This window comes from Ammodytes marinus (genome assembly GCF_949987685.1).
Source record: "Ammodytes marinus genome assembly, chromosome: 12".
NCBI classification, from domain to species: Eukaryota; Metazoa; Chordata; class Actinopteri; order Uranoscopiformes; family Ammodytidae; genus Ammodytes; species Ammodytes marinus.
Window position 1 is genome coordinate 719,201 of NC_137216.1, and position 10,960 is coordinate 730,160.

General features: G+C 42.1%; 1 protein-coding gene across 2 annotated transcripts in view; it reads right to left on the minus strand.

Moving 5' to 3' along the window:
- The window catches only part of LOC307258374 (interferon alpha/beta receptor 2-like), a 56,544-nt gene extending 46,490 nt beyond the window's left edge, over positions 1–10,054 (minus strand). For both annotated transcript variants that reach the window (XM_080037897.1, XM_080037896.1), the window contains exons 1-2: positions 9,966–10,054; positions 9,435–9,582 (exon numbers count right to left, since the gene is read on the minus strand). In XM_080037897.1, the coding sequence (XP_079894023.1) occupies positions 9,435–9,483 (49 nt within the window). In that variant the 5' untranslated portion in view covers positions 9,484–9,582; positions 9,966–10,054. The remainder of the gene's footprint in view (positions 1–9,434; positions 9,583–9,965) is intronic.
- Positions 10,055–10,960: the final 906 nt, after the last annotated feature.

Below are 10,960 nucleotides of genomic sequence, written 5' to 3' on the forward strand. Positions count from 1 at the left end.
CCAACAGCAGGTGGCTCATCGTCTCTCTGTTACCTGCCTTATTGTTTAATTAGCCCTCCTGCATTTTCAGTAAAACACTGTTTTATTTTATAAAAAATACTCGCAAATGTAGCCTACTTTACACAGACTTTTAGTTAATAAACGGTGTGCACCTCCCTTGGTGCTGACATGGACCTATTATAAGAGGCTGCCCGTAGTAAATGTGATGCCGTGGTTGTGTGACGTTGGACCAAAAACTCTCCGTGAAGTCGGAGTAATCCGCCCCCCGGCGCTCGTTCGCCTTCCTCTCATAAGGACCAAGCTCTGTACAGCGGCTGCTTATGCTGTCAAGCGCCCCCCTCCCCCGTTCTTTCGCATGTGTAGCCACTAGGGCTGTCACTTTTTCCAAAAACTAAATTCGAACGAATTTCGAATGTACATAATTAATTCGAATACATTCGAATTAATTCGACCCATTAATAAGCCCTACATTCCTTATGGCATTAACGTAGTTGAGAGCGTTATCTGTGGCCACGGCAACAACCGCTTCACGGGGGATGTCATATTCCTCTAGCGTGCTGCTTATGCTTTCTGCAACATGTACAGCTGTGTGACTCCCTCTCAGCTCCTTAGTGCACAACACATAGTTGTCTAGTTCCCACAGGTCTGAGATGCAGTGAGCTGTTACAGTTATATATGCGTATGTGGCCAGCGATGTCCACCCGTCTGTGGTCAGAGCGAGCGTTTTGTGTTGTAACATTGTCTTTAGGTTTTCCCGTGTGGCATCATACAGCTGCACTATCTGTGATGAGATTGTGGTTCGACTTGGAATTCTGTACCGTGGCTCCAGCTCTCTCATTAGCTCCTGAAAGCCTTCTCCCGAAATGACAGCAATAGGGCGCATATCCTTACATATAAACCGAGTGATTTTATCGGTGATGGCCTTGTTACGGGCGTCAGGTAAGGGGCCTGCTGAGTGAGCCGAATAGAACGCTGTCATGCGCGGCTGTACACTCTGAGCTGCTCCGCTCTGCTGTTGTTCCTCGGCTGCTACATTTCGGTGGTAAGCTAGCAGATGAGTGCGCAAATTTGATGTTGTCGATAAGTACGACAGCTCTCTTTTACAAAGACGACAAACGGCCTTGTCTTTGTTTGTGACTTTTCCACCCACGGTGTAAAAGCCAAAGTGCTTCCATACGCTGCTTTTTAAATGTGATGGTGTCGTTATGGTCCGCTCGCAATTTTCCATTTTTAATATCAGTTTTTAATAGCTGTTTAAAAATTTCTCAGTTCGCGTTCTTTTCAGTTGATTCAAATTTGAAACCAAAGACCATCAACATTCAATATTGATTATTGGTCAAGAGGGTCGGCAACAGGTCAAACTGATAGAATTGGTTAGCACGCCCTCTGCTGGATCACAAGCGAAACTACTTTTTAAAAAAATACTTGATTTTCTTATGAGACGGCGGCACACACGGTTCGAATGGAGAATTACACTTCGAAGTCGAACTTTTCACCCCAACTTCGAACAAATATTCGAACTTCGAATAAAAAGTGACAGCCCGAGTAGCCACTAGCCTTCCTCTCATAAGGACCAGGGCAGGCTGTGCTGTGTACAGCGGCCGCTAATGCTGTCATCTGCGCCCGCCTCCCCCGGTCGTTCGCATGTGTAGCCTTCTTCTCATAAGCATGGACCAACAAAAGGTCCATGCTATGAACGACGGCCACCATCGCCGTCTTTCGCGCCCCCCTCCACCCGCTAGTTCGGCTGTCATAAGAGCACAAAAGCCCTCGTCTTTTTTTCTCCCCCTCTCGTTGTTTTCACATGGCGATAAAAGTAAACACACACAGGGCGCACTGCAGACTACGTCACAGATGCGCGCCCAGGAGACTCTGGTTGGGAGGGGGGAGTGAGTGAGTTGCCAATGCATGCAAGTCTGTGAGGCAGAGAGCCACAGGAAAGAGCGGGAGAAGCGAACACCAGCGAGTTTACCGGTGGCGGCGGCGGCTAAAAAAAACACATTATGTGCCAATTTGTATTCGATGGTCGCGATAGGGTCATTTTATACATCCCGGGGAGCACATCTCGCGATACATCACATATATTCGATATATCGCCCAGCCCTAATTTACATACAATACAGATAAAATCATTCGTATAAATATTGTGTGGCATTTTCACAAACAGTGACCTGTTAAACACACATAAACATTCAGGTCAGACAGCAGTCAATCTGGCGAATAACAGAAGGAAAGTGCTACAGTTCAAGGATACTAACTTCCATTCTTATTTAGCTTATTTTTCAATAAATACTACTGTTTTAGGTTAAACAGAATCTTGTTGCTGTCTAAAACAAAGATACCAATATTCATGGGATGTTACAGTGTATTTGCATGAACACAAAATAGCCTAATCTCCTATCACAAGGTCACCTCCTGAACTATGAGCCACATAACATATACAAAAACAGTGACGTTGGAACTATTTTCTTAGTGGGGGTGCTGTAAATGGGAACAGGTTCAGTAATGTCCAACACAGAAATAGGCCTACTGGTTATTATGAGCAATTGATAAGCACAACCTAACACTTTAATTAAAAATAGTGTGATACGAATTAGGAAGAATCCATTCCTTATACAAAGGCCTATAGATAAAATTAAACAAAATAATTAATGAATTTCAAGGGTGAAGGTCGTGATTAAACCTTGGTTTGTGACACATTTTAATTGGGTGTGTGGGGGTGCCCCCCCAGACATTTTTGAACATTCAACATTTCATTTCCTGCATTCTGGTGAATTTGGTTGCGTTCTGAATCGCATACTCGTTCTTTTTTCTATTCTACATACTACATCCGACGATAAAAATAATCTAGTTAGGATGCAGTAGGCATACTATTGGGACATACTTTACTCTCTTATTTCATCATAACATTGCGCCTTGATCTTGCCTCTTGCTTTTATATCCGTCGCATCCCTGTTTGTTTTCATATGGAGGCTTCGTCGATGTTATGTCACTTCACGTGCGCATTGGATTGTGGGTCAGAATCGCCCAAATAGGATGCACTTTTCAACACTAACAATCTTGGCCGCATGAAGTAGGACATCCGGGTACTTCTAACCATCCTAAATCTGGCCATAAGAATCAGGACATCCTAAATCTTTTTTCTACATACTATATAGTAGAAAGTATGCGATTCGGAACGCAACCTTTGTTTGCATCAAGTTTATGTAAAGTAATTGACAACATTCAGGTTCCCGGTGACAAAAATAGAATAAAATACAATGCAGTAATATCATGCATTCTGTACTGCTTTCAAATATTTATTCTCCTGTATTTTTGAAATTGGTTTAGACTGTAAAAAAAAATAAAAAGGAGTGATTATTCATGTCTATCATTGAGAATGATGCTGGTGGTATTTTACTAGCCTGCAATCTTAAAATATTTAAAAAATAATAAAGTGCAAAATGAGGTTTTAATCCTCATGTACTTCCTTTAAACTACTAGTAGTGACTGAGGCCCAATCTAGATCCACCCCCTACACCCTATCCCTATCCACTATCCCTCCGTTTGCGCGTTCGCGGGGAGGGCCCGCCATATTGAGTGCCGTCCCAAACCACCAAGCCTCGAGTGTAAGTGGGTTATAAAGCCCTCGATCACCGAGTCTGCATCGATGGTGGCTTAGCCCTACGTTTGACACAGGTGTTCGCCAATCAATTATGTCCGGAATGGAAGAGCCAACTTACAAATGAAAGTTCCATGGAGTTTGTTTCCCGAATTATAAATGAAACGTTCTCTTACCTCAAACAGACATTTGATGATAAATTTGTATGCAAAGCCCTAAATGACGGAACCGGAGGGTAGCCTACAATTTAGCATATTGGAACGAACATGTTGTTTTACACTTGTTGAATTGACTATGCCACTTGTCTACCTTAAAAGATAAACGAAGCAGATGAAGAAAATGCCCACAAGTTAATAAGGGACAGTGATTGTTTCCTTATATTGTTTTTAGGATTTGTGTTACTGTTATTCAAGCCGATGAGGGGTAGTAATAGCGGCGGTGACGTCAGTCAGCCGGAGCGTCTATGCATGACTTTTTTTACTTATGACCACCCTTGCAGTGCATTATGCTTTATGCACGCTAATTAACTGACGCGATTCGCGGGTCGTAATGGCAGATTAACGTATCATGACAAGTGGAATAGGCCTAAATGCCTTAGCACACTATTGTTCTTTTCCCTGGTTGTGTATGCTGCTGTGCATGTAAACTAAAAGGATAATTAAACAGCGGATCTAACACCCACCTGTTTTTCCACTACATACTGAGCTGGTAAAAATTAGAATATGCAGTTAGAAAATGTTTTACAAAAAAGAAACCATGCAGCCAAAGAAGCATGGGAGTGAGTTTGCTTTTATTCATTACTACATGTTATCCTCACATGCGTATATTATTATGAATGTAGAATAAAGAGATGCTTTGTATAAGATTATCATCAATATCCTTTCTGAAATGTTCTGTGTGCAGGTTAAGCATAAAATAACTTGGACTTGAAGGTGAAGTGACAAGCTAAACAGGCCTAAAAAAATACAAGGTTCTTATCGTTCCCGAATTTATATATTAGTGTTTAAAATATAAATGCGGTGGAATTTTATTTAATGGTGAGAAATAAAGACTGAACAAACTTCCTGTTTCCGACTGACAAAGGCGAGGGCTTGCCAAAGCCGCGCCGTTGTTATGCCCTCGCCCTTAATGATTGAGTGGCACTCCACAGCCACGAGGGTGACTCCACAGCGAGTGACACTCGCCCACGGAGTGGGAGTCCCTAGGGAGTCATTTGGGATTGGGCCTGAGTGTGCAGTGGACAGAGGGAGGAAGAGATAGCTTTATTTGATAATTTTACTTTTTGATTTGTGAGAGTGATCATCGCTGACTTTAGACTGACTCCCGCTGTCTGCTCCGTGATTATCACGCACGCAGCAACGCGAATTTTCGCGTTTGGTGTGGACGCATTAGTCAGTCCAGGCAGGACAGGATAGTTTAGTTTCAGTTGGATAGTTTAGTTTCAGTTTCGTTTTTAATCTCCGTGTCAGACAGCTGATCGCTCAGCTGATGGGCTCGAGCCTCACGGAGCAGACACGGGAGTCAGTCTAAAGAACAAACAACGACAAAACTGAAAACAACGACAAAACTGAAGTAATTGTCTTTGGTGCCAAAGATGAACAATTAAAAGTCAGCGCACAGCTTACATCTGTTATGCTAGAAACCACACACCAAGCCAGAAATCTTGGTGTTGTCATAGACTCCGACTTGAATTTCAAGAAACACATTAAATCAATTAACAAGTCAGCATACTACCACCTTAAAAACATATCAAGAATTAAAGGACTTATGTCTCAGCAAGATTTAGAAAAACTTGTCCATGCATTTATCTTTAGTAGACTTGACTACTGTAACAGTGTCCTTGCAGGCCTTCCAAAAAAATCTATCAGACAGCTTCAGCTAATTCAGAACGCTGCTGCTCGAGTCCTCACTAGGACCAAAAAAGTGGATCACATTACCCCAGTTCTGAGGTCTTTACACTGGCTTCCTGTCACTCAAATAATTGATTTCAAAATACTGATGTTGGTTTATAAAGCACTAAATGGTTTAGCGCCAAAATACATTACTGATCTGCTGATACGTTATGAACCGTCCAGAGCCCTTAGGTCGTCTGGGACAGGTTTACTTACAGTCCCAAGAGTTGGGACTAAACGAGGAGAAGCAGCTTTTAGTTTTTATGCACCAAATATCTGGAACAAACTCCCAGAAAACTTGAGGTCTGCTGCAACCCTCAGTTCTTTTAAATCGAGTCTGAAGACTTTTCTGTTTCCATTTTAACCTGTACTTTTAATTTAATTTAAATGTTTTACTTCTTTTCATTCGCTTTTAAATGTCTTCTAATGTGTTTTATGTATTTTAATCTTGCCCCTGTAAAGCACTTTGAGTGGCCTTGTGTTTGAATTGTGCTATATAAATAAACTTGCCTTGCCTTGCCTAAAGTCATCGATGATCACTCTCACAAATCAAAAAGATAAATTATAAAATAAAGCTATCTCTTCACACCGCCGCAAAATCGGCGCTAGTTCTGGGCTAGTTCGGAGTTAGAGCCAGTGTTTTGGTTTCACACCGCCAGAAAGCCTGCTCCGGGCCGTAAAAACCGGTTCAACTCATACCCCAGGATTGAGCAGGGTTTGAAGTGAACTGCTTGCGCCAGCGGCCGGGGGAGGGATTATCCTGACCAACCAGACCAACTAAAACCTCATGCCCGCCATGTTTAAAAACACAGCTACTACGAGACGTAAACATAACATAATTACCGAACGTAGCGATCAAATTGACCGGCGAGAATACGCTGTATGGGTCCTGTTTGGTTAAGAAAGCAAAGCGAGAGCTAACACGTGTAAAAATAAGACGTATTAGCCGCTGTTGTTGTGCTTAAAGCTAGCGGTAGCTTTAGCGTTAGCCACAAGAGCAGCGGCGTCGGGTGACGTACACACACGTTTACAGTGACGTCATGACGTTGCTCTCTTGCCGGCTTCATGGCTGTCTCCGGTCGATGTGAAACCAACCGGTTCATAACTGGGATAAGGCTGTAACCAGTTTTGAACTGACCCCAACACCAGCCTGGAACTGACTCTTGGTTCATTTTGGTGTGAAAGGCCTATATCTGTCTGCATATGTCTCTCTCCACTGCAAAATCAGTCACTACTAGTAAAGTGGCTACGAGTAACTTTGTCGGTTGGCGGCCCCTTTGGACAAAAGCGGTAGTATTTTTACGACGCCAGCTGTCGTAAAGCTTTCTTTCTAGCGCGTGCCGGCTGTGCGAGTGTCAAATGATTAGGACGCAATATAGTGCATGTCCGTGTGTTGAAAGTGTGAGGGCACGGACTCTTTTCGGCTCCGTGAGAGTGGTCAACTAATGCCAGTAAGTGCCACACACACCTGATTGCAATGAGTTGATGCAGGTTCACTAACCACTCTCACGGAGCTGAAAGATTCCATGTCCTCACAGAAAGCGAATGAACGAGACACGGCAGTTAGTATGGATCACGATGAGGTAATGTGTTTATGTTGTTGTAAATAATGACTATTTCAGATGAATAATGGTCATCTGATGATGGTGAAGCAAATAAAACTTTGTTTTAGTAGGCTACCGCTCATTAGGAGTAAACACTGCAGTCTAGTTCGCTCCCGTGAAATTGTTAACATGTTGCTTGGCAACGCCCTCCTCCCGCCCGTAGCCTATATCACTCTCCCTTTTAGCTTTTCTTCATTGCATTTTCTTTTTTTCTTTGATGGTTCAGCCCCGTTATCAGTCATTATGACGACAAATAACTGTCTCAAACAAGGCTCCTGCTCCCCTTCCCTCACCTGGAGGGATAGGCTTCTCAAATCGCGTTACTGCGCTACACTGAATTCTGCGACCAGAGCCTGCATGCGCAAATCGAAAATCGGACTGGGTGTGCGACTAGACCAAATGCAGTAATAAAAACTATATAAAAACGTATTTCTTTGCACTGATGGTCTCGTTTGCTGTTAAAGGTAATTTATGATGATCAGAGGAAACATGAGGCTCTTTTAAAAGATATTTAAAAGTTACTCGTAGTGGCTTTAAAGCGGCTAGGAGTAACATCTAAATATCTTTTAAACAGCCTCATGTTTCCTCTGATAATCATAAATTACCTTTAACAGCAAACGAGACCATCAGTGCAAAGAAAGACGTTTTTATATAGTTTTTATTACTGCTTTTGGTCTGGTCGCACACCCAGTCCGATTTTCGGTTCGCTCGTGCATGCTCTATGGTCACATATCCGTATTGGTCGCAGATTTCAGTGTGGCGCAGCAACTCGATTTGAGAAGTCTATCCCTCCAGGTGAGGGAAGGGGAGCGGGAGCCTTGTTTGAAACAGTTATTTGTCGTCATAATGACTGATAACGGGGCTGAACCATCAAAGAAAAAAAGAAAATGCAATGAAGAAAAGCTAAAAGGGAGAGTGATATAGGCTACGGGCGGGACGAGGGCGTTGCCAAGCAACGTGTATACAATTTCACGAGAGCGAAACTAGACTGCAGTGTTTACTCCTAAATGAATGAGCGGTTGGTACTAACACAATGTTTGCTTTGCTTCACCATCATCAGATAACCATTATCTGAAATAGTCATTATTTACATCAACAACACAAACACATTACCTCATCGTGATCCATACTAACTGCCGTCTCTCGTTCATTCGCTTTCTGTGAGGACACGTAATCTTTCAGCTCCGTGAGAGAGAGTAGTTAGGTGACGCTGCTGCATCAACTCATTGCAATCAGGTGTGTGTAGCACTGACTGGCATTAGTTGATGCAGAGTCAAAACCACTCTCACGGAGCCGAAAAGAGTCCTCAAACTTTCAACACACGGACATGCACTATATTGCGCCCTTCTCAGTTCACACTCGCACGCCTGGCATGAGCTAGAAAACAGCTTTGCGACAGCGGGCGTCGTAAAAATACTACCGCTTTTGTCCAAAGGGGACGCCAACGTGCCATGTTACTCGTAGTGGCTTTAAAGGAAGCAAAATGAGGATTATAACCTCATTTTGCACTTTATTATTATTATTATTATTATTTTTTTTTAAGATATTTTTTTTGGCATTTTTTTAAAGCTTTATTGATAGTATAGAGACAGAGTTGAAATTGGGCAGAGAGGGGAGTGACATGCAGAGAACGACCACGGGCTGGAATCGAACCCGGGTCCGCTGCTGGCCGAGGCCCATGGGGGGGACGCCCTACCAACTGAGCTAAGGGCGCCGCCTGCACTTTAATATTTTTAAATATTTGAAGATTGCAGGCTAGTAAAATACCAACAGCCACTACATTCTCAATGATATAGACATTAATAATTACCTATTTTTTTTTTTACATTTTGAACCAAATTTTTGAACAATACAGGAGAATAAATATTTGAAAGCAATACAGGATGCATGATATTACTGCATTGAGTTCTATTCTATTGTTGTCACCGGGAACCTAAATGTTGTCAATTACTTCACAGACCCACAAATTAAAATGTGTTCCAAACCAAGGTTTAATCACAACCTACACCCTTGAAATTCATGAATTATTTTGTTTTATTTTTTATCTATAGGCCTTTGTATAAGGATACTTTTGAATTCTAATCACATTATTTTAAGTTTAAGTCTTAGGTCGTGCTCATCAATTGCTCATAATAACCATTAGGCCTACTTCTGTGTTGGACATTAGGCTACTGAACCTCTTCCCAATTACAGCACCCCCCAATAAAATAGTTCCAACGTACACATACATCATGCAAACTTTTTATGGACAGAGCTACAGTAGGCTATGACTGGTAGATATAGCCTAGTAAAAAGAGAGCAGATGCGATTTGGGAAATCAGTTGACCATGTACTTACCTGGCAGGACCTGAGACAGCCATGTGAGCATCCAAATTAGAAGAGCCATGAATGCCAAACCATCTCTGCTGCACTGTCGTCAGCCCATAAGCAATCTGGACTCCGCTGCTGCTTTTACTTTCATTCTTGATATAGCCCTTAGCCTGACCTATGGTGAGATGGTTATGTTATGTCGAAGGGTTGAATTCAGGTAGGATATTAGCCTATAACTCGCTTTGGATAAAGGCTTTGTCAAATTAAATATGATGAAAGTCTAGAGTAGCCTATTTAAAATATACATCACAACGACGTGTATCTCTGCTTGTATAAAACATCCAGTTTATTCGGTACTTTCATTAAAAACGTAAATGCTGAAGACATTATGAAGCTATTTAATGTTACTCTGCCGAGAAACAAGTAGGCCTAGGCCGAGGAAATTAATACACAGCTAGCTATTAGCTAACGGACAAACACGCTATCTAACTAGGACTCCAAGGATTTAAAAATTATTCCAAATGTCGTGAAATGCAATGGGACGTTTGATGCAACTACCTGTGCTGAAAAGTTTCTCCACTCAATACAGCGGAAGTCGTTAGCCGCAGCACGAGCTGTGGACCCTTGTGTTACCGACCGTTACCGACTACTACAGCTACTCGTGTTGCCTTTAAAGAACCCCAGTTTAATGGACGGGACACTAGAGTGTGAGATTAAAAAGTGTTAGATTGATAAAACCGTTTTAATTTGCATATCCATCTTTTTCCGTGTGGTTTTCTACAAGGTAGCCTATTTGTTTTGATACAGGAAGAAAATGTGACATACAACACATTTAATTTGGTAGCCTAACCCTAACCATAATACAACATAAAAACAGGACACGCAACAAAGTAGGTTATTGTTGCCTATAGTGACCCGATAAAAAAATTAATCCAGAAGAAAAATATTTTCGTTAACAGCATAGATTCCCAGCCATTGCCTCTTCAAAGTAACACGGAAAACATGTGGCCTTTTGTGATGTTTAACATTGGCTGTAAAGAAATTAAAATGCGACCGGCAGTTTGTGAAGGCAGCATCTGTCAATTAAAGGAAATCACGTGACCTAGCGGAAGAGCCTACAAAAAGAGGGTTTTTAAAATGTTTTTTTATAATATCATAAAAAAAACATTGTAAAAACCATGGACATATGGTTTTTACTATGTTTTTTTTATAACTAGTTCAGTGCCCGTAGGAAACAGGTATTAGCTTAAACATGCTTAAATGTAACCTGTCTATGAAAGTGGGACACAGAAACAGATGTAGCAAGCATACACATAAGCCTCGTTTGAGATGTCGCCGACTTGAAAAAAACCTGCGCAATTATGACGCTCGTCTTGCTGAGCACACAGCATTTTTGCAGCATTTTTGTTGTGCGCTCAGCAAGACGCAGGTCTGAGCAAGACGGCTCCAAGTCGAACGAGGCTATATAGGCAGTAGGCTCGTTCGACCCCAGTTCGGCTCGTCTGGAAAGTAGACGAGAGTAGCCGAGTGCAGTCGGGGGAATGACGAAAAAG